Consider the following 24,847-nt stretch of genomic DNA (forward strand, 5'->3'; position numbering starts at 1 on the left):
GTTTTTCTGATTACACACACTCTCTAAAAAATGATGGGTTGTTTCAACCCATGTTTGGGTCAAATATGGACAAGCCCAACCGTTGACCACTTTATTACATCATGCTCATTTTTCTGATCACACACACACTCAAAAAAATGATGGGTTGTTTCAACCCATGTTTGGGTCAAATATGGACGAACCCAACTGTTGACCACTTTATTATATCATGCTCGTTTTTCTGATTACACACACACTCTAAAAAATGATGGGTTGTTTCAACCCATGTTTGGGTCAAATATTGACAAGCCCAACCATTGACCCCTTTATTATATCATGCTCGTTTTTCTGATTACACACACACTCAAAAAAATGATGGGTTGTTTCAACCCATGTTTGGGTCAAATATGGACAAACCCAATCCTATGCCCATTTTTGTACAAGTTGGTATGATTCTTTAGGGTCTTCATGTACAGTTTATAATATACTTTGGTAAAATTCCTCTATGGTTGTGTAAAACAACACCACAGATTTACTTACAGTATAAAACACGCAGTGAAAATGCAGTGATTATCGGCTTTCAAATATAAAGAATTATCGGTTATCGGTATTGGCCAAAATGTTCATATCGGTGCATCCCTATTTAAGACAAATTCATAAGTCAACACCATTGTTGAGTATTTTCTCTTTAAAACTGCAGTGAAAAAAAGACCACTCAAAAACCACTGGTGTTTCAGACGTCACAAATTACCTTGTGTATAACCAATCACTTCAATTTGTGATCATCAGTGGATCTGAGCTGGTGTGAGTGTGTGGGGGCGGGGCTCATTTGCATATTCATAGAACCATGTATGCTAAATGAAGCAAGGGCGTAGAGGTACATTAAAGCTATTTTAATTTATGAAGAAAAAATTCAAGGAAAACATTTTTAACATTTTTAAACCCAACAGTTGGGTTTGTTCATATTTGACCCAAACATGGGTTGAAATAGCTCAGCATTTCGAAATTTCAGAAATTTTGATTTCTTATGATATAAGCAACTGATGAAGGATGTTCTTTGGACAGGAACATGTACAACATACAACTGCGGCAAGCTACAAAACATATATTCTCACACAGTCAGTTTCTCTTGTCTCCCTCCCTCGCTCCTATCCACCTACACACGTATAAAACCGTGTCTTTCTGTCTCTCTGATAAAGAGGACTGCAAAGGAAGTGATTTCTCATGGCTGATGCCAACTGGTTGGCACTGGATTCCCGACTGACACTCAACTATAAAAACTGCATAAAGATGCTGACACTCTCTCTGCTGCCTAATTTGATCTGTTACACTATTAGAAAAACAAGCCTGAGCCAAACCCTCACTCAGAGATTCCTGCTCCGTCTGGCACTGACACGAGAAACTTCTGTTATAGACAGCAAAAAATAATGTTCATATGCACACAACGAGCAATGAGAGAGTGAATGCTTTAAATGATGATATATCATAGGGATTCACTAAAATTTTAATACTTTTGGCCTAGATCATAAGCCAATAATTATTTTCATGCTATCGGCAAATAAATGGCTGTTGACTGAAAATTCTATACTTTTTTTGCAAAATTAAGTCAATAGCTGTAAGTGACCGTATCACAACATTATAAATGTACAGTATGGAAATATACATTCCTTTTGCTAAAGATATTTGCTAAAGAATACATTTTACAGTGTTAATAATTTACTACTGTTTTAAAAGATTAAAGGGATAGTTCACTTTAAAATTAATTTTTGATATGTTTTAGCTTACCTCAAGGGCATCCAAGATGTAGCTGTCTTTGTTTCCACAGTAGTTTCAATTTTGATATTTTTAGGTCAAACCATTCTTGTCTGTCAGTCATATAATGGAGATTTATGGGGTCCACCTCAAAGAGCATGCACAGAAAAGTCCAAATTAAACATGATTTAATGACTCGTAAATGTAAGTACACATTGATGGCTTTAGACACGAAACGAGCGGTTTGTGTGAAAAAACTAACAGTATTTTTATCTTTTTTGCAACCGAGCAAGAGATCACTACCGGGGCTTTCCGGCGCTCGCGCAGACCGAAGCGCCCGTGCCTTTAGATCACTTGGACGTGGCTGTGATTACAAGAGGTAAAAACAGTTTGTTCGTTTTCTCACACAAAGCTCTCGCTTCGTGTCTTAGGCCATAAATGTGTACTTACATTTATGAGTCATTAAATCATGTTTAATTTGGACTTCTCTGTGCATGCTCTTTGATGTGAACCGAGGGTGGACCCCATAAACCTCCATTATATGACTGACAGACAAGAACAGTTTGATTTAAAAATATCAAAATTGAAACAAAGACACCCACATCTTGGATGCCCTTGAGGTAAGCTAAAAAATTTCAAAAATTAATTTCAAAGTGAACTATCCCTTTAACTTTATCAAATAAATCTCTAATATTGTCCGATAATCAATATGGTAATGATATAATGTGCATAGCCCATATGATACAAGGCAGTGATCATTTAAAATGTTTAAATGGGTTTTTTAAAACATAACTTTCTATGTCATGCTTTTATAGACTGAAAAAATGTAAAAAGGTGGTCAAGGTGGTTCTTTAAAAAAAAAAAAAAAAAAAAAAAAAAATCGAGCTTAGGCAAGCAGATAGTTTTGGACACTGGATTGTATGGATTGATTATTGTACTCATCATTTTTAACCCAAAATAGTTGGGGACTGCAGCTTTAAATCATAAATTAGAAAACACTTAATCAATGTGTAAACTACTGTGTAAATGTATCTTGTTTTAAGGATGTTTAGATATTTTATTTAGACAAAATACTGATTAATAAAGCTATTAGTTTCATTATTACAATTTTTTCTTCTTTTTTTGGTAGTGTGGCAGAGAGGCATGTGTTTTTTTAGTGGAAAAGGGGCCACAACTTTAAGCAAAACTAGCCAGCTGTGTGTGTAAGTGTGAGAGAGACCTAGGTAATACACACATATCAATTTCACTGCAGCCCGTACACTGTGCCTCATTGCTGATCCCAGACCTGAGTGCAGTCTATTATTGGAAGGCGATGGAAACCCCAGGGGATGCAAGACTGGAAGTGGAGTAAAAGGAGAATTCAACAAAGGGAGTGAGAGAGGCGTTGTGTGTGTGAGTGTGTGTGTGAGAGCAGTGTGTTCATGCATATATCTGCTCCTGACTTTGCATACCCAAGGACTCTGAAACTAGATAGCATTTAAGAGCTCCAGCACCAAACCCCAAAGGCTCTTGGACCAGATTCAACACACCTCTGGCATCAAGCTCTATGTGCGTACCACACTCTCTGCATTGGCTCTTAAGTTGATTGGTGGCCACATCACAGTGTGTTTCAAACTTTACAATATATGAGCCGTCTCAAAGTGTTTAAAGGTACGCAGTGCCACTGGTTCAACATTATTTTATTGCCACACATGAAGAAGGACAGACTGCCCTGATGACATTTGTGTCCAATCATATATAAATACATTTCATTTTGCTCAAAGAAAAGACTCTTTTTGGCCCATACCATTTTCTGAATGATTATGAGGATTCGGATAGCTGAATCAAAGTAAGTTCTCTGCGATATGCAAATTATTCCTGCGAGAGAGATTTCAACAAATGTCTCGAAATATGCTCAGATGTGCCAAGAAAATATGCGCAGTCCAAAAATGAACTCAAAATTCGCAAGAGGAAAAATGTTAAAGAAACGTCAGAGACACCGTTTGATATGTTACAGAGAACTGATTAATAAATGTGCTTGTGAAATAACATTTTCTGTTGAATAAAACTGAAAAAATGTGTTACAAATAGACATAATTGACCCTTCGCTAAGCCACGCCCGAAAACCGCCACTGCCCAATCATGTCTTAGCAACCGTAACTATGCGCGGGAGGTCTGGCAAGCTTTCGAACGAGGGAACATGCTGAAGCATTGTGCGTATGGATTGTGCAAATCTGATACCGGTATACTAAAAGTTTGGACGGGGGAGAGGAGTTGTTTTCCTTCCAGAAAATCTAAAAGCCAAGGGGAGAAATGATTGGCGTGATCTAGCGTCTATGTGCGAGATCCATTCTGGTAAATGTCGACATGCTTAACAAAAACGCCTATTGCTTGGAAATATTGACGGTTCTTTGGTCATAATGATATAACGTAAAATAAGACGATTAAAGAGACAAGACAAAGGCTCACTGACATACTTTAAAATATATTTCAGCATTTTGTTAATCGACGTCCTACTAACGTTAACTTACCCCTTCACTTAACCCAATCCGATCGCGGCTCTCCCGGTATTAGTTTTATTCCACAAGATTTATTGATAAGCTGTTTGATTTATAATTATTAAGATTATTTTCACATACCCTGCTGTGTATGAACATAGCTGTTCCTCAATTTGTGTTTCCCATTTGAACGGTCAGCGTATGAGGCGCTGCTGCTTGGACTATAACGTTAGGCTTTAACTTAAATTTTTAAGAGATTATTCTCTAATCGGTTGCATATAATGTCGTGAATATATCCCTCGAATGCATACTGTAGTCCCTTTTGTCTTGCTCTCTCAGATATTTCACTTGTTCGCCGAAAATTACTAATTATCTCATTGAGAATGTCTGACACCGGGTGTATCCACACTATAATAGATGGGCCAGCCGCGAAAGCTTGACAGGCGTAGCAATAGTAACTAGGGAGGGCGGGGCTTAGCGAAGGGTCAATTGCATATTGAACAAGTGCTGGTGCCAGTGATGGGTGTCATCTCAGCCTAATTTTCATTATAAACCTCTCTTTCTCTGAATCCTCAAGAGATGAAAGGGCACGACATAAAAAAAAACACATTAAGAATAGAACCACGGGAGCTGAAGGCAGCGATCCCAAGAGCAGCGGGAGGACACACAACTGGTAGCAAGACAGAGACTTTGCATAAATCTGGATGGTAATCTCTCACTCAGATGATGAGATTGCCGCTCTCTCTTGCACTAATCTTTCTGAAGGAATCCGAAGATTACAAGCATCTCAAGAATACCTTGCTGGGAGCGATGGCTGACTCTGATTGGTGTCTGACGGCAACAGGGGCTTAAACACAAGTTTGATATGTAGAATGGGATTTAGCTCCGCAAATGGAAGGAAGGGGCTAGAGAACGAGATGGTGCGTGGTATACATTTAGTTCAGTCATGAAACTGTGCCTCTGCTGATTCAGCAGCCAATGAGATTGCTTGCTCAACATTCAAAGGGTAATTCCACCGGTGGAGACATGAATATATATTGAAAGTGGGTCATATATGTAGTCGAATAGTATCATAAATTTCTAATTTGGGTACTTCTTGGCCGAGAAAAGGCAGAAAATGACTTTTTAGTGCTTGTGGATTGTAGACAACAATCCCCATAGTGCATTGCGATGCTCAGCTCCGCAGGCCACTCCCACTACTCCGCCCATCAATGTAGACTAGAGTTGAGCTCCACTCTATGCTACCGCCTGGAAATCATTTCACACAATGAAATCAGATAATGCGCACTAATATAATATGACGACGTAAGAGCGTCAAGGCGATGCCCGCGGCATCACCAATGGATTGGCGTGATTCTATATGGGTTTCAGCAGTGGTGGAATGTAACGAAGTACAAATACTTTGTTACTTTACTTAAGTACATTTTTCATGTATCTTTACTTTACTTAAGTAGAATAAATAGTGCATACTTTTTACTTTTACTTCGTTACATTTTGCAGCAATTATTTTACTTTCTACTCCACTACATTTCTACAACTTCTGTTACATTTTCATTACATTTTCTGATCAGTTTTTCTCCTGCCAAAACGTTCGTTGCACGTTTGTCTCACCAGTGACGTTTGGTTGCCATAGATATATCAACCCGGTAACACTAAATGCGTCTCGCACGCAGTGCGTTTTTATAGTGCAATTTATACGTGAAAATTTGTTTTTACGTGCATAGGAAACGCACCGTTTGGAATATGCGTTTGGTTAGGATTATGGCAAGCCCAGAGGTTCAGTATTACACCATAAATTAATCACGTTTACTGCCATAGTTATTAATATATAGTAAGGATAAGCATGGTTTTTATTGCCTAATTGCAAGCTTGTTTCAGAAATGGTGACTTTTTTTTCCCATCATTATTGAACATCATTATAGGAGTATTAGGTTGAATGAGTTAGAATTAAATGTTTTATTAATCATAGAAAATAGACATTAAGAAAATAAATTATGCAAGTACTTTTACTTTTAATACTTAAAGTACATTTAAAATCAGGTACTTTTTACTTTTTACTTAAGTATGGTTGTCATTGTGTTACTTCTACTTTTACTAAACTAAATATTTATCTGGTTATTTGTACTTTTACTTAAGTACTGAGATTCAGTACTTCCTCCACCACTGGGCTTCAGACAATCGCCACACTTACTCTGACGCGTAATTTTACACGTGAAATGCAGCCAAACCTTGGAGTGTTTCCTTAATTCCCTCGCTATCAGACGTTCCGGGAGTCTCCCGCATATTGATAATGGCTCCCTGACGCCCACAAATTAGTTAAAATCTCCCGGAATCAAGAGCGAGAGAGCAAGAGCGCGCATGCGAGACAGATCAGACTGTGTTCTAAACCGTATAGTGCGCGCGAGGGAGAGAGCGAGAGACTTTGTGTGGTCTGGTTATTAACGTTTACGTCAGAACCGGTTCCCTATTGGCACCGCGTTTCGGTACCCAACCCTACCCATAATGCATCTGTCTGCGTATTCAGTGCCTTCGTCCATATTTTCAAAAGGTTTCTGCCGGTGAAATCAAACGCACTGGCACTGATCTGTGATTGGTCTGTTACTGCATTAGGCCCAACCCCCTATGGGTGGGTTTGAAAGGTGGGAACTAGTGCTTGTAGTCTTTACAGAAATCCTCCCTCTTACACTTCCTCCTACAATGACGTAAAATGGCGATTTTTGAGTCTTTGTAGAAGGAAGTGAAAAAGGTAAATAGCGTATTTCTCTCGTCTCAGGGGAAAATGAGTATTTTTTGTATTGTACTGTTGCACGGCCATTCAATAGTATAACTGGATTTTTAACAATGGAAATCTTAATACAAATGGGTGGAGTGTCCCTTTAAATAATCTGATTCGGGTTTTCACTCTTCCTCTGAGACCCTCCACCTCCCCCAGCTCCACTTGCGTAGATCTGCTAAGCGATTTAAGTATGTCTATTCATACAGCAGCAGCGTATAGCAGCATGTGTAGCGGATATAGTCCACCTAGACCAAACACATTAGCATTGTCATATCCATTCCATTCACTTTTTCCCTGCCACTGACACACTACAACTACTAAACTGAAAGCTGCTGAGCAAATACAGATGGCAGAGCACTGAATAATATTACATAAAAAAGGTTAACATATTCAAAACTCGACTCATCAATATCCGTGAAATAAACACGTTTTATAACACATAACACACACTTATTGCGACTTACTGTGGTCAGTTAGAACAGGCTGAACAGTAACTGACAAACAATAACAATACAGTGAAATAATCAGCTAACTAGCACTCTAAACGTGAAAAAAAAAAAACGTCTGGCGATGCTCTTCTGAAATAGTACAGCATCTCTGGATCCACAAACAAGCGAAGAAGAAGATCTGCATAAACCAGAAGGGGCAGACACGACTTGTTTATGCACAAGTAAGCTAACCTGATCAGCACACATTTAACGGCATTAAATCAAAACCGCCTATTGTTACTGAATGAAATAGCGAACGCACAAAGAGGTACACGACTGTGCAAGCTTTGGGGGTGTTGATGGACTCATTCTACAAGACAGAATTACTTTTTTTAACTTTATTCTAAATCTGACCCAGATTAAGTCTATGACAAAACGTGTATTCACACAATTCAACAGTTTGCAGTTTGAACTGAAATTGTCTTTTGGACCTTGAGCCGTTTGGTTACCAGTAAAATCCATTATATGGAGAAAGATCCTGGAATGTTTTCATCAAAAACCTTAAAGGGTAACTAAACCCCTGGTCAGAGCCTGACTCCACCCACTGGCAATATTTGAAAATGCTGAAAAAGTGGGCAGACCCCAGCGGAGATAGAGGAGACGAAATAGATGCTAAAACACAATATCCTGATCGTTTTCAATACTCACAATTCCAACTCCTGACTCACTACAGTGGTTTTGACAAAACAAGCTGTTTTTTTTATTGCCAAGGGCGTAGCTCGCGTGGTGAGCTGAAACCTGCGTACGTCACGAACTGCGGAACGTCCAATAGGAAAATTCAACTGCAGTAGCCACCGTTCAACCTGAAGAGGGCAGCACTAAGACGCTTTTACACCATATATTGTAGAATTAGAACACTTTATAAACAAATGTCAAAAAAGTTACTCGAATCAATGACTGGTATTAATAAAGATCCATTCTTACAGATCATTAACTAAAAAAAGTTGGTTAAGTGTTTAGTTACTCTTTAATTTCTTTTCGACTGAAGAAAGAAAGACATGGACATCTTGGATGACATGGGGGTGAGTAAATTATCAGCAAAAGTTTTTTTCAAAAGTGAACTACTCTTTTCGTTCAAAGTGTTCAAAGTGTCAGCCCATTGTGATTTTCCCACTGGTTCCTTAGGGATATTTAAGGACTGGTAAATAAAAAAAGAAAGAAATAACACAAATTGACAAGACAATGCAGAAAGACTTCAAAATATCCCAGAAGCAGCTATATTAATGGGAGAAACCTGCAACAAAACATGCTTCTATTGTGAGAATACAAAGCAGTCTCTATAAAGGATTGTTATTCTATTGCTGCACATAGGCTCCTTCATGCATTGCTAATGTAATGCCTGTAGTGCTCCATTTCCAAACATGCCTGATGCCTTATGCTGTCTTTTGCATATACACACACAAGGACCAATCTTAACCTGCACCTCACAGTTCATGTCTTCTCCAGTGAGTGCACACATGCTTTCAGCAGTCCCTCATCTTTACTTGCAACACAGTATCTCAAATGCCAATACAATAATATATAATTATAGGGGAAGTGCATTTCAGAAGCACTTGTCTTCACAAAGTACCCAATAAAAAGCTGCCTTAAGTTGGATCTCAGAGCTATCTCGCTTGGTCTATCGCATCTCGTTTTGCCTTTATCCGCTTGAATGCTGGAGTGCCTGCTTGACGAGGCATCGCGAACGAACGGAGGATTTAGAAGATGAGAGATTCAGTGTGTGTGTGTGTGTGGGGAGGGGATTAATATTCTGAATTGTGGAAGCAGATGGGATTCTCCCCCCCCCCCCCCCCCCATTGTCTGCCCTATACCTCTCAACGTAACACGATCGTGTAATTGAAACCACATCCATTGTTGCATGCAGAAAAGTGAGAAGCTGCGGTGCAATACATAGTGTTCCACTGCCTTCTGCACTTTGCATTACAACATTTCTACACGCACATTTTTTTTTAGCCGAAGCAACTACTGAAAAATGAGTTAAATCAACTCGGTGCAACAGATCACATTCAGTTGATAATGCAATACTTTGGCTGTTCTAGCCCATAATAACATTATAATGGAAGTGTACAATCCCTGTGCAGTCAATCGACACCTTTGACTTGCTCTGCTGAGAGTATCGATTTATGTTCTGTGGTAAAGAGACCCTTTAAGACGATCATAAACATGCTTGAAAAAGCTCCGCAAGGCCAACTGTGACGAGTGGGGTAATGAGAAGAAATATATGTATGTGGCTGCAAACACATATTAATATGTGTGTATCACAGCCCACTGGATTTATTAGCACGTAATAGGTCAGGCAACCTATGTTTAGCGGCCCTGCCCATAGGGTTGGGTATCGAGAATCGAGTATCGATTGGAATCGGGACTAACTTTTCGTTTTTCCCGGAATCGTTCAAAAGTTAAAATTTCGATTCCTAGTTTCGATATTCACAGTCCGCCGAGCAGGAGAAGAAAAAACCGCTGAACAACACCAACGAAGAAGCGTCTACCGGAAGTGTTGGCATAACCGCACGAGTCGAACATGAGTAGCTTACGTCGGCGGTCCAAAGTGTGGCTTCACTTTTCTAAAAATAACGAAATCTCGGCAAAATGCAAAATTGCTGACAAAAGGAGTATTTTTACAGAAGGAGTATTTCCTTCAGAAAGGATTATTTCCTTCAGAAAGACCGTTGGTTAGCAAGGTTAGCTAAACTTTTTTGACCCTGCCTCTTAAAAGAATCGGAATCGAGAATCGTTAGGAACCGGAATCGAAACAAGGAATCGGAATCGGAATCAGAATCGTTCAAATTCAAACGATACCCAACCCTACCTGCCCATCAAGACGAATCTGTCTCACTGTGATCAATGAACACGTCTTAAAAGGAACAGTTCACCCAAATTCATAATTTATTTGCATGACATTCTTGCATGTGGAAGACAAAAGAATAGATGAGTCCAGATGACATTGGACCACACTGAATTTGAATGACGCGCCCCCTCCTTTAAATCTTGAACTGTCCCTTTAAATCTTATTAAAAACAAGACATGCCATTCCCTTTTAGTTTAGTTTACTGCTCTCTCACACTCAGTCGCACACATATTCAGAACTGTACGACTCAGAATGGCCCATGCACTGCAGGGAGCTGATATTCACAGATGTGGATCATTTTTAGATTTTGAAGAATCCAAACTCATGACACTAGCAAAAATACTGCAAAGCATTGACAAAAGAATAGGATATATTCTCTGTCACCAACACATATAACACTACTTTATAACAACTTACATTTTTACATACACTCTTAGAAAATAAAGTACCTTTAGGGCTTGTCACTGGGGCTGCACCCTCAAGGGGACAGATTTTGTTCCCAAAATCTAATGTTAACAGTTTAAGAGCCAACAGCCCAACTAAACCAAACGCTGATCACCATAATGGTGTCTTAAAAAATTGATTTTCTCCTTCAGTGATTCTGCTTGCATGTTAACATCAGGTGTCTTCAATAATGGTCAATCATCACTCAATGAGCTCATTAAAGCTCATTAACTTTAACACTCTTGAATAATAATTTAATAACACTCATATTTTACCATTTTAACACTTGAGTTTGGAGCCATATTTAACACTGGAATTTTTTTTCTGTGTACAATCAAGAGAGACTTTGCTAAGGCATTTTTTTTCCGTAAAAGTTGTTATTTAAAGGTTTTAATGATACCTTAAGGTTGATTTTAAAGTATCACTATATTTGAGTAGCCTTGAAATAAAAGTTTTGGCACAAGGGTACAAATATGTACAAATATAAAACCCTGAGAGTGTATGCAGACTTTTCAAATCAGCAACAAATGTCGTTGATCTCCGGGCCGATATTCATGTTTGATTTTTGTAACATGAGGGTGAATTGTAACACCAGCTTAACCAGTTAGAAATTAGTTAAAGGGGTAAAATCACTATATATTAACCCTCTTGATTAAAGTGACAAAAAGAATTGGGTTTATAGGCTCAATTTTAAACAACTAAATTTGATTGTCCCAATAAATCCATGTACAAACTGTTAAAAAGATTTGTTTTACATTGGTGTTACAAGTTACAAGTTTAATTTGTGGCAGACAAATATGCAAATATTTTATTAAGGGTTGCACCGATATGAACATTTTGAATGATATCCAATAATTCTTTATAAGTCGATAACCGATATATTGGCTAATAAATCTAAATCCAAATTTTAACCTATATGACTGACTTGCTATGTTGTACTTAACTGTATTTTCCTTTTTGAAGTGATCCCAATCATATTCCAAGCAATTCAAAAACATCATGGCAAACAGTGCACATGTGAAGTGTCTCATCTGGATGAAATAATCCATTATATATCTGCCAAATTTTCCCATCAGGCCCATAAAAATAACATTTAAAATGAACATCAGTCAATACCGATATGGTGGCCGATATATATGTTTTATTAAAGTTTGAATGTATAAAGGTTCTTGAGTTAGAGATGTTAAAACAAGTGTTACACACCGCTCCAGAACTTCTGATGTTTTACTGGTGCTGAAAGTTATTTTAAAGTGTCACCAAATTAACTTTTATTTCTTGTTTGCTTTTATTAGGAGCTACTTACCGACTGTTCAATGCCGCATCTTTCTTTTGCTTTTTATTCATCACAGCAGGAACACAGGTCGTGAGCTCGGTCCAGTCCGCGTGCAAACCGCAACTCCAGCCCGTGGAGAAGCGCGAGAAGAGCCACGACTCCGCTTTCCCGGGACGGTGGCACGTGCATTTCTTCTGGCCGGCGCGGCAGTCGCACGGCCGTTCCAGGTGGATGTTCCGCACCAGGTGTCTCCCGAACGTCGTTCCTCCGGTCTTTTGGATGTGGAGGAACACGATCACGTCGTTTCCCTTAATGTCGAAATTCACGTGGCGTTCGATGTCTTCGCGCGTGAAGTTAAATTTGGACTGGAATCTAAACGAACCGTCCTCGTCCGGATCCGGAGGCTCTCGGGGATATTTGGAGAACTGAACACTCTCTCCATTCCCAAACCGACAGGACGTGCTCCCAGCTGGACAGATGTACTGATAGCCGATCATGACAAACAAAACGGTCAAAACAGGAACTAAAAGGAGTTTGTTGGATTTATCATCCATTGCAGTGACAATGAACCGGGGGATCACGCTCACGCCATTGGTGATGCCGTCGCCGCTGAATGAGTCCTTCAGGTGCTTTATACGGGTGATGCTCTCAGGCAAAGTCTGAGCCGGCACAGAAAGAACACAGCGCCTTTAGTTAGATCATAGTTACATAAAGGTCAGTTCGACTGGAAAAATTGTTGACAAAAAGGAAAAACAAGCCTTGCGTTTCCTCATACTAAACTTGGAAATGTCGCTTTGCTAGCAGCTTCATAAACTACCTGATTTAACAAATAGTGCAGGACTTTGAAAACCCATTTGCAGTGCCGATTTTCTTAATGTTTGACGTCAATTGTGTCCGTCCTCGTCCCATATAGATTATAACGTAGGCTTGGCAGGGGAGATCCGGACTCCTCGTAAAACACATGCAGATTTCTGTTCCGTCGCTCTGAGCGTCAGCGCTGAATTATTGCACCGCTTTAATGCGGGTTTCTCTGAGATGCGCTTTAGGAAGTTGAGTTCCTGTTGCAACTTGCTCAGGGAGGGAGAGGGGGAGAGGGGGAGAGAGAGAGAGAGAGAGAGAGAGAGAGAGAGAGAGAGAGAGAGAGAGAGAGAGAGAGAGAGAGAGAGAGAGAGAGAGAGAGAGAGTCAGTGGGTGTATTGGATGAGCGCCTCATATTGGGTCTATCTGACTGAGCTTTCATTCAAAAGCAACTAAAATTGGGCAAATGTAGAAATAGTAGCCCTAGTAAAGGGAGTCAGGCTTCATTCCCATTTTATCCATATGAGTTTGATTAAATTGTTAAAAGTAATTAGCCTACTAAGAGCTTTTGGAAGCAAATAAAGTTGCTTGGGTTCATGTCACGTCGAGGGGATGTGGCAGTGCTCAATTCACAACCACTAAAACGGACCAGGTAAATGACAGAGATCTAGAGGTCAAGCCTTAATGTAATGTCATAAAGTAAAAGATCATTTAATGTTATAAAAGGAAGGATGATTAAGACAATAAGCAAGATGTTTTTAAATCAGAGAAGGGAGAAGTGAGGGGGCTATAGGAAATGTTTCATAATAATGAATATTTTTTTTTATTTAAAGGGGTGGTTGATTATGATTTTAAGTATAAAGTATTTGTTTGAGTATAAACAACATCTGCAAAGTTACAATGCTCAAAGTTCAAAGCAAAGGGAGATATTTTTATTAAAGGGGTCATGAACTGGCTTTTTAAATTTTATTATATTGTTGTCTGAGGTCAACTTATGACGTTTGCTTGGTTTTTACATTCAAAAACATCAAAATGAATAAGGAATAGGCTATTAGTTTTGTGTCTCACACTGAAGACTTGGAAGTAAACGCCCACTGCTGTGAGTGGATAACAGTTTTGCATATTATAATGAGTTTCAACTCGCCCGTCGATGCACTTGGGGGAAATTGTTTTGAAAACGTCCAATGTTGTGAAATGGCAACCGGAATGATTCACCCATACATGTTCGAGTCCGTGTGTTGCACAATTCCTGTCAGATCAACATAGACGGCACAGCACCGTTCTTTACTCTTAATCGGTCTGCAAATCCAGTCTTGTTTACAAAACAATCCTCAGTGAAATGAAGCGAACAGACAGACAATGTTTTACCTCATCAGCTGGAACATCATTAAAAATAAAGTTTATCCATGCAGTCCTACTGGAATCCAGAGGAAGCTTATGCAGCGACTGTCGTCTTCCACAACCAGGCACTGCACAATATTTTGTATTGCTCGGTAGCTCGATTCGGTTAGTCATCACGAAGTAGGAATCTATGTTATTTCACTATGCGTGTAATGCGCAAATCGGTGGGCGGGGCTAAACCAGTCGTGTCGAAGTAGGCCTCTCTCTGTTGTTTAAGAGGAAAAAAAAAGTTTCCCGCTTTGTGTCCTAACTTATTACTTATTGCCTGAAAAAAAATCCAGGGTTTGGCCAGAATAGAGCTTTTTAGTGTGAAATGAAATTTCTTCATTTTTGCTTTTGACTACGAGACACTGTAAGCTTTCCATCAAAGTATAATGTCATGTTTTGTGGCGTTTGGATCCTAATTGAAAGAGCAAGGAAATACTACTAAACCTGTTACAATACTCCGAGGTCTCCCTTCCCCTAAATAAGCTCATAGCTTGAGCTGTGGTGCAGAAGGTAGTGTCTTAAAGTCCCCACCGGAAGTTGCAAACGATTTTTCTCCAGTGCTGTGACGTATTTCCAAGTGAAACGGAATATTGAACAGAGGGCAGGGTTTTACTCTAGCGCTCCTCCTCTTCATCTCTCGCTCATAGCAAACAAACGGTTTGAGGGGAGTGGTTAAGCGTTTCCCCACCCAAACTGTGAAACCTACGTCATCAGAAAAAGAAACCGTTCCAGACCGGAAGTAACTTTTCAGATTTTGATTAAAGATTACTAAGGTAAAACATTTTTTTAATATATATTCACTTGCACGGATTAATTGTTCACCACAAGACTAGTAAAAAGCACTAACAAATTAAATAGGTTCAATTTTGATTTCACAGGGACTTTAAAGCACGGTTGGGGCTTGTGGAGCCTGTGGTCGCGCTCGCTCTGGGTTATGTCCCACTTCTGTTCTCCCTGTTCGCTTCTCCACTGATCTACCAAATAAGGTGAAAAGATAATGAACAAAGTAAAAACAAAAAACAAAACAGTATTTCAAAAAACATTCAGGCATAATAATATTGACCAACTACAATCCATAAGCATTGGATGTTAAAGTAAAGTAACCAAGATACGCGCAAATGTGCAAATAATAACTTAGAAGTTCATAATCCTTGATATCAATAATGAAAGATATGATATCTCACCTGCTTCAATTAAAGTGCCTCTATTATGTTTTTTTTTTTATATTACCTTTCATGCGGTGTATAATTGCTCTTTGTGAATGTAAATGGTCTGCTAAGTTTTAATGATCAATGATCAAGTCCACAACAAATAAAGTTATTGTCTCCTAAAAGAAAGAATCGACTCTAAACTGCCCAAACGAGTCATCAGTAATTCCAGTCTCACTTCCTGTTACATACCTACTTAAAAATGTAACAAATTTGCATAATGCTTCTTCATTAGCTACCTGCAAAGACCCTCGAACACTTGTAGCTTAAGCTTGGAGAGTTTGGTTCGTGTTGTCGACATGTCGAGAAGACGCTGATTTCTGCATACACTTTGGACTTGAATTGATATGGTAAAACCGTCACGGACAAGATGCACTGTTTGAAAACTAAAAAGATTGTCAGTATATGATTTTTGGCCTTGATTTGCCTAATGACGCAATCTATACATTCACAACATATTTATTTTTTGAAAATAATTAACAACAACAACGAAAAAAAAAAGCATCTGTATAAAATTTAGATTATTTTTCTGGTTACCAACCTGGGAGCATTTCAGCACCACGGACAGCTCACAGTAATAGAGGAAGATTCTTTCTCATGCCATTAAATCAATATATTGTACTTATCAAGATCTATAATTAAACTGAGTATTGTAGATAATCATTTGAAAGATCTAACCGTCAGAGATCGTTACAATAAAACAATCATTAGGCTTTGGTTGAGCTTGCTATCGTTGTGTAGAGTCTGTGGAGGTGGAAAAACATTCTCGTTCCTCAAACCATTTAAATGGAAGAATAGGGTTGTTTTTCTCCCGACAGACTTAACATAATAGCATCAATAATAACTTTATAATAACACACCTCAAAATCATCCCCACTCCAATACAAAAGCTAAAATGCAACCTTTGATAAGGCTGATGAATTGGATCACAGATTCTGTTAACATTTAATTAGTGAAAAATTGGATATGCAAAATGTTTTATTCCAATACACTTTTATTCATTTATAAGAGACAAGTGCAGATAATTTCTCCCAGGATAATTAGAGACGCATCCAGCTTTGACAAGTTTAAGATTATTAGAGAGGATATGACTCTGTGTAGATTCAAGGAAGCGACTATCTTTGGAAAGGTAGACATCTCTTGTACATCGAGTCTGTAAATTATCTTTCTGTTGAGTGCATTTACATACATTAGTCATCAAGCTCCACGGGAGCCTTGACAACAAGATAGGGAACATTTATCTGTTTTTTGAAGACAGACACAGTTTGGTGGCTATTAATGTTTAGCTGCCTTAAGAGTCAAAGTTTTCTTATGTTAAAGTGTTGTTTGAAAGGAAATAAATAAAATACATTATATCTTAAAAAAACAATCTTAATTTATTTCAGCTATGGTTGCCAAGGCAACATTTAATTTCTGTATTGAAATAGCTAAAACTGTGTGTGTGTTAGTACACAACGATGTACTAAAAATGGAAAAGGTTTTCCATTGTATTTTTCACGTACACACGACAAGATTTTTAAAATGATCACTGTTCACACGGATCCGCAAAAAAAAAAAAAAAAAAAAAAAAAGACTAAAACTGCTGTATTCTGATGGCAGGCCAATATTGGCGATGTCACTTTGTACGTAATACGCGTGTGCACGATGTCAGCATTTTCACAAATGACTGTTTTTGTGATCCTGATAATGGTATTGTTTTCAAAAACTTGCACTTTAAAAACCCGTTTTCAAAAGTTTGCATTTTCAGGCCCCTAAATGATTGAAATGATTGTCCAAAAGTTTTCCATTTTTAGTTGGAAACTGTGTCTTGTAAACGATCTCTTACACCAGACGTGACAACTTGTCTATATAAACCACACTCACCTAAAGGATTATTAGCAATACCTGTTCAATTTCTCATTAATGCAATTATCTAATCAACCAATCAAAATGCATTTAGGGGTGTGGTCCTGGTCAAGACAATCTCCTGAACTCCAAACTGAATGTCAGATTGGGAAAGAAAGGTGATTTAAGCAATTTTGAGCGTGGCATGGTTGGTGCCAGACGGGCTGGTCTGAGTATTTCACAATCTGCTCAGTTACAGGGATTTTCACACACAACCATATCTAGGGTTTACAAAGAATGGTGTGAAAAGGGAAAAACATCCAGTATGCGGCAGTCCTGTGGGTGAAAATGCCTTGTTGATGCGAGAGGTCAGAGGAGAATGGGCCGACTGATTCAAGCTGATAGAAGAGCAACTTTGACTGAAATAACCACTCGTTACAACCGAGGTATGCAGCAAAGCATTTGTGAAGCCACAACACACACAACCTTGAGGCGGATGGGCTACAACAGCAGAAGACCCCACCGGGTACCACTCATCTCCACTACAAATAAGAAAAAGACGCTATAATTTGCAAGAGCTCACCAAAATTGGACAATTGAAGACTGGAAAAATGTTGCCTGGTCTGATGTGTCTCGATTTCTGTTGAGACATTCAGATGGTAGAGTCAGAATTTGGCGTAAACAGAATGAGAACATGGATCCATCATGCCTTGTTAGCACTGTGCAGGCTGGTGGAACGGTGTGGGGGATGTTTTCTTGGCCCACTTTGGGCCCCTTAGTGCCAATTGGGCATCGTTTAAATGCCACGGCCTACCTGAGCATTGTTTCTGATCATGTCCATCCCTTTATGGCCACCATGTGCCCATCCTCTGATGGCTACTTCCAGTAGGATAATGCACGATGTCACAAAGCTCGAATCATTTCAAATTGGTTTCTTGAACATGTCAATGAGTTCACTGTACTAAAATGTCCCCCACAGTCACCAGATCTCAACCCAATAGAGCATCTTTGGGATGTGGTGGAACGGGAGCTTCATGCCCTGGATGTGCATCCCACAAATCTCCATCAACTGCAAGATGCTATCCTATCAATATGGGCCATATGCTTTCAGCACCTTGTTGAATCAATGCCACGTAGATTTAAGGCAGTTCTGAAGGCCAAAGGGGGTCAAACACAGTATTAGTATGGTGTTCCTAATAATCCTTTAGGTGAGTGTATACAGCCTAATTTTTTTTTAAAAAGAACACACAACAAAATGACTAAAACTTTAACTAAAATGAATATGGCAAATAAACAATAAAAACTAATTCAAAATATTATTGAAATGAAAAAATAAAATAAAAAATTCTCGCATTTGCAAGTTTATCTCGCAATTCTGACTTCTTTTCTCAAGTGAGAGAAAAAGTCGCAACCACCCCTTTTTTTACCTAAAAAAGCCGTCAAGTTCTTACTGGCGAATAATACAATGAGAAATTATATGCGAGATCATAATAGAGCAAGAATCATAATCACTGCCAAAATAAAATCTCACAGTAGGCACTTGCCCAAATGTGTAGGCCTGCGGTTTTGAGAGAAATCCTTACAGAACTTTGATTAATGCAGCAGCAATGAGCTTTAGTCCTGCATTCCCCCAGCTGAGAGAACTAATCAGTGTTCTTGTTCTGCCTGCACAGAGACAGAAAGAAAGAGAAACTACAGAGGGAAGAGGGCATTAGCAGAGGGTCCAGTATACATAATCGTGATGTTTCCCTTGTTTGTTTGATTATGTGGTTTGATAATGCCGACTATTAGACTTCCCGGGGGGCCTCAGAGAAAGTGATTGAAAAAGAGAGGTTGCTCAAAGGGGTTTTACTGACTTATTGCAAAAGTGGAGTACTTAACACTTCGGTGCCTTTGGTGCTTTTAAGGTTTATAACCTTGCTGTTGTTTTTTTTTTTTTTTTTTTTTGGAGTGCACTCCTCTAGATTGCTTGTATGAAGTCAAGAGGTTTGTGTATTCTCAGAAAGTTGAAATTAAATCATTCGTCACAGGTTTAGTCAGACCTCTTCATGGTTTAAACCGAACTTTTGAAGGGCCAAAAATCATTATTGTAATTTACTCTCACTCGTGCTCTTTTAATTTATACTTACGCTATATTTGAGTGTACTGTTCCTTTAAGAGGTACCTGAGATTTTGAGAGAATAAAAATCGCAACAGATATTCTACTCTCTGTGGGTCCTTTTTTGAATTTCTGGGCTTCTCTCCCATTCTCTGACAGCTTGAGAAGTATCATGCACTGAGGAGACTGATGGAGGACGGTTTTACTCTATGTGTGTCTCATCGCAGGCCGTTTGCCCGTTCTGCTAATGCGCCATGATGCTCTCTGCTCTGCTGTGATTTTTATGGTGCCGTCAGCCAAGCGCGCTGAGAAATGGTTCACCAAAGATCACTGAGTCAGCGTCTCTCACCATTGCAGATATACAGCCCTGAGATTCTGCAAAACATTCAATGGATATAAAGTGGACTGCATGAATATCTTCCAACTCCTTCTCAAAATATTCCTTCCAACAATCTCAAATTCACAACATTCATGTCCGTTGCACAGCTTAGAGCAATAGTACAGTGATGCCTTATCGAACGCCACTAAAACATTATCTTACGCTCACCAAAGCTCACTGTTTGATCAACAATATAATAAAAACAGTAATATGGTGAAAGATTTTTTCTATTGAAAATAAAAATATTTTTGAATTTGTGAATCATTACTCAGTCTTCAGTGTCACATGAAATGCTGTTGCTCAAGAAACATTTCTTTATTCTTATTTCTTAGCATTAATTTGAAATAGAAATATTCTGTAACAGCATACTATAATACATATTAATAATATACAGGTAAAATCTTCTATAAACTGCAAATCTCTATTGTCTTGGGACTTTTCAAACCCACTTCAGTGAACAAACAAAAGCATTTAGGAAGAATTATATCCCAAACGGATATAAAAATTAAATTTTATTGTTTATTTGAAATATTTTTCGTAACCACATGTTCCACACATGCTGGTTTGGTCTTTAAAAACATAACATCACTACAATGAATGGCTTTGCACTATGGTCCATTGTATGTTATGCTGAAGTATACAATAAACACACACAATTCTGCGCGCAATTTAAACAACATGGTTGGTTGAACCAAGGTCTCCTGGAGAAGCATTCTCCTGTGAGTGACAGAGACAGGTCTAATATGATGATTGATAGCTGTGTGTGAGCTTGATAAAGAGCAGTGCTGACTTAAGATTTGAGCTGTGGATCCAATAAGCTGTAACCTGTTTTATATATTTATTTATTTTTTCAAATGTAACAGAGCTCTAAACTGTTGACTAGACTTTTAGGGTCTTTTAAAGTGCCTTTATCATACTATCTGGATATTACCTCTCATGTAGTTTCGTGTAATGTGTATGTAAAAGGTCTGCAAAGTTTCAAAGATCAAACTGCACAATAAATGGAGTTATTGACTCCCAAAAGAAAGAGCCGATTCTGAAGACGTTCCTACTCGAACTATGCGTAGATTTGTAACACATTTGCATATGCAGCCTTGGTCTTCAATGGCTGCCGATGAACAACTTCTACTTTGACTCGCCATAAAAGACACCATAGTTGGAAGAGTTTGGTTCGTGTTGTCGACTAACACAGTCTCATCCCAAAAAGTCATATAACTGACGTTTTGGGACGTATTTTGACCATACGTCAATATCCGCCTTTTTAGGGCCCCCTTAAATGTCGGTAGATGGCGATCCCGGGCCGTCATACAACTGACGCTTTACCTTTAACGTCAGTTAGGTGACGGGTTAGGTTTAGGTCTGGGGTAGAGTTAGGATCCCATAACCTCATCTACCGACGTTTAAGGGGGCCCTAAAACGGCGAATATTGACGTATGGTCAAAAGACGTCCCAAAACGTCAGTTATATGACGTCTTGGGATGAGACCGGGTTGTGTCGACATGTCAAGAAGACGCTGTTTTCTGCACTGAAAGAATAAATTCACTTTGCATGGACTTCTAAAGGATAAGGACTCGGGCTCGAATTGATTCGGTAAAACTGATGACATCCTTACTGTTCGTATCACTATATCAAACACTGAGCTAAAATTCAGATTTTTGTATTGACACATGTGTGGACCAATCACAACAGATTGGGCCATCTGACCAATTAGAGCAGAGTAGGCTATAGTAAAGGAGGGGTTTAGAGGATGATTCTCATTTTTTAATTTTTGCAACCTCATTTCCTTTCTCAGAAATATCATATGGCGTCACCTATATGACGCCAAAGGATGAGAATGTGTTGCATTATCACATGACCAACCAGTGTCAGTTGCGTCGCTTCACTGCCATTCATGAATCACAAAAGCGGCCTCATGCGATAGTAAAGTGTCCATCAAATGCACACTTCAGAATCTCACCTGAAGTAGTAGGTCATTCGGGGAATTTTCCATACTCTATTTTTCCAATATGTATTTGGACAAACTACTCTTTTGGTGTACTAAATTCACAGCATATACATGCGAGCTGGGCTGATTCCACGCATGTATATTATGAGAAGATTAAAGTGTTTTTGGATGCAAGGAGACCTTTGAAACTAAATTAGAGATCTTTAAAACAGCAAAAATTGTTTTCATGGGAAATTTTTGGACAAAATAACCATATACCAAAAAAATTATCCAAAAATCCAGTTAAAACAGAACTCTCCTAAAGTTCTAGATATATTTGTGTGAGAACATTTGGTTGAATTAAACCATTCAGGCCAATTCTGAGTTGGATCTTGGCACCAGGCCCCTGTCGCATGGTGGTGTCCCTGGCTTTGCTCTGTTCTCTCTCAGGCTTCTGTGCCACCCTCCAGTCTCGCAGAACTTACTTTTCCGCCACCGCTGGCCTGGTTGCGTGCCAACTCCATCCCCTCTGGAGGGCTTGGCATGGCATTAAAGCTCTCTCACCCAGCATGCTGAACTGCGGTGGCATTGTGCCGGATCTCAGACGGGCGAGGGTTCTGCTCTTTCCCTGCTGGGCAGCCTGGTCTGATCATAATCAACAGTGGCGTTACTAGGATGCCATCATGCACTGGGCATTTGGAAATGAGACAATGTAAAACTATATACAACAAATGCAATTTAAACTTATTTTTCCACAGGAAAAAAAAAAAAGATGTTGAAATTTTACTACTAGAATGACACCATGTAAAATAAAATAATAGTCAGAAAAAAATAAGTATAATATTTGATACATCAGGCTTGTATGACTCGTACAGTATGATGTAGCCGAATATGGAGCTCATATACCGATTAGGATAAAAACAATGTTAAAAATATGTCATTTGTTGTAGTTGTAGTGGTTTATAGTTTTTATTTTGGGGATCAAAACATATAATGCAATGCAATCATTTGTTTTAAGTTTCAGGCCAGTAAGTGTTCATTTTGAAATATTACTAAAAAAATTTCCTTATGTTTACATTTTTTAGAATTACACTAAAATGCCTTTTACTTCCATGCACAAATCAGACGACAGAAGGCCCCCAGGAAAGTTTTGACCATAATTTGCGATACAGTAAAGGCGTTATGTGATTAAATAGGCAGTTAACATGAACACATACTCACTAACTTTTTAAACAAGAAAGAATTACAAATGGATTGAATGTGTGTGTGTGTGTATATACTATATATATATATATATATATATATAGAGAGAGAGAGAGAGAGAGAGAGAGAGAGAGAGAGAGAGAGAGTGAGAGAGAGAGAGAGGGCGGACAACAACAATGTGCAATAAAAAAAGAGATAGTTCTGTACCTAGTCTATCCATCATCATGGGCTTCAGTATTGAACATCAGTTTGTGAGGTATCTGCAGTTTTGCAACCACATCTAGATATAAGCTGGCTGCACACTTCATAGCTCTGGAGTGATAGGGGAAGCCACACACCATGAGCGCCAAGCCAGAGAGTCTTTAACAAATGACATGCCTTACACATGCTTGCGCTATATTTGATGCAGTAAGATTGCTGAAGTGCAGAGTGTAAGTGTCGTAAGTGCACTCTCTATCCTCTCGAGTCTATCTTAATAACTCTGATGGCATTTGTACCCTCCCTTTTGGATCTAAGGAAGATGGGTTGTTATGGGATTGCCTCCATAAGACTTTTTTTTAGGCTTGTGGGAAGCTTGTGAGCATGAGGAGCGAGCAAGACATAAATTATCACACAACATCATGATAATGTCACAGTCCCTGAGATTACACATACCCTCTGGCAGTGAGTTTATCAGTGCATAAAAAAAAATACTATACAGTAAATAACTGTGATATAATTTTACTGTAAAATACCGTTAAATTTACAGTTTTTGAAAGTGAAATTGTATAATTTACAGTCAAAAAACGTAAATTGACATTCCCACAATTCCCTGTGTGACACTTCACATTTTGTTTTTTTTGTTGTTGTTGAAATAACTGGTTCCTCATAGTTGTCATGTTTTTTTTATAATCAGTTATGTACATTAGAGTTTTATGTTACATTTAATGTTGTTAAATGAATGTTTATTGCATTTTTTGTGTTACCATGATGGTGTTATGATGAGCTTTGATTCCTCATGTAACTTTCATCACTGCTGTGATGATTGTTGGTTGTCAGTGTATTACAATCAATGGTACAAAACAGATATCAATTTTTCAAAAGGTTGGTAAATCAACATTTTATCAGGAAATGAAATACTGTTTATTACAGTAAAATTTAAGTTAAGTCTGTAAAACCATTAACGTTCCTACCGTATTTTTAACGGTAAAGTTTTGGCAACCACAGTTGATGTTTTTTTTTAGTTAGATCTAACTATAAGCAATACATTTTTTACAGTGACATTTGTTAATGTTAGTTATTAAAAATGGTTACAGTTTTTTCATGTCAGTTCAATGCATTTACTAATGTTAAAGGTATGCAAGATTGATTTGCCACCAGGGGTCGCTAACCTCTTACAATGACAAAGGCGTATATTAATGACGTATATTAATGACTCTGTCAAGTCGATGTTAGTCGCGGACGTGGAGCTCTCGGCATCTCAAAAGATGTTGATCTTCGTTCTAGTCCTCTTTTTGTCTCAAAATCTGCTTGCCATGGTCCATAATGTTTGAACAAAAACCTGCTAGGGACGCTGACGATGTTGAGCTCGCATAACGGGCATAACCGACCCAGTTGTCCACGTCTATCGCCATGGTTACTATTGCAGTACGAGGTCAAACCTGGCGGAAACCGGGGGTAACGCGGATATGACGTCATTGACTGGCGACCCCTCACCCCATGCTCACACGCCCCGTTTCCTTGGTTAAAAATCGCAATTTTCTCACGATTTACAAATAGTTGGAATTTGGGATATTGTAAGTAATCAACTAAACAAAATATATAACATTAGCTAAAATGTTTTTGGATATTTTACTGCAAAAATCCTGCATATAACAGATACAACTTTTGATTGTACTAATGTGTTAGTAAATGTATATATTCTTTGTGTAAATCATCACAAAATGCCCTACATTTGTTAAAGGATACTCCGTGAGCCATGTTTGGAATTAATTTCCTTGTCACCTGA

General features: G+C 38.6%; 1 protein-coding gene across 3 annotated transcripts in view; it reads right to left on the reverse strand.

Moving 5' to 3' along the window:
* The window catches only part of hs6st3a (heparan sulfate 6-O-sulfotransferase 3a), a 36,853-nt gene extending 23,631 nt beyond the window's left edge, over window positions 1-13,222 (reverse strand). For 2 of the 3 annotated variants that reach the window (XM_089133789.1, XM_089133787.1), the window contains exon 1: window positions 12,068-13,222. In XM_089133789.1, the coding sequence (XP_088989915.1) occupies window positions 12,068-12,591 (524 nt within the window). In that variant the 5' untranslated portion in view covers window positions 12,592-13,222. The remainder of the gene's footprint in view (window positions 1-12,067) is intronic. The other variant, XM_089133790.1, reaches the window with a different exon arrangement.
* Window positions 13,223-24,847: the final 11,625 nt, after the last annotated feature.

This window comes from Pimephales promelas, chromosome 8, assembly GCF_988280905.1.
Source record: "Pimephales promelas chromosome 8, fPimPro1.hap1.1, whole genome shotgun sequence".
Lineage (NCBI taxonomy): Eukaryota > Metazoa > Chordata > Actinopteri > Cypriniformes > Leuciscidae > Pimephales > Pimephales promelas.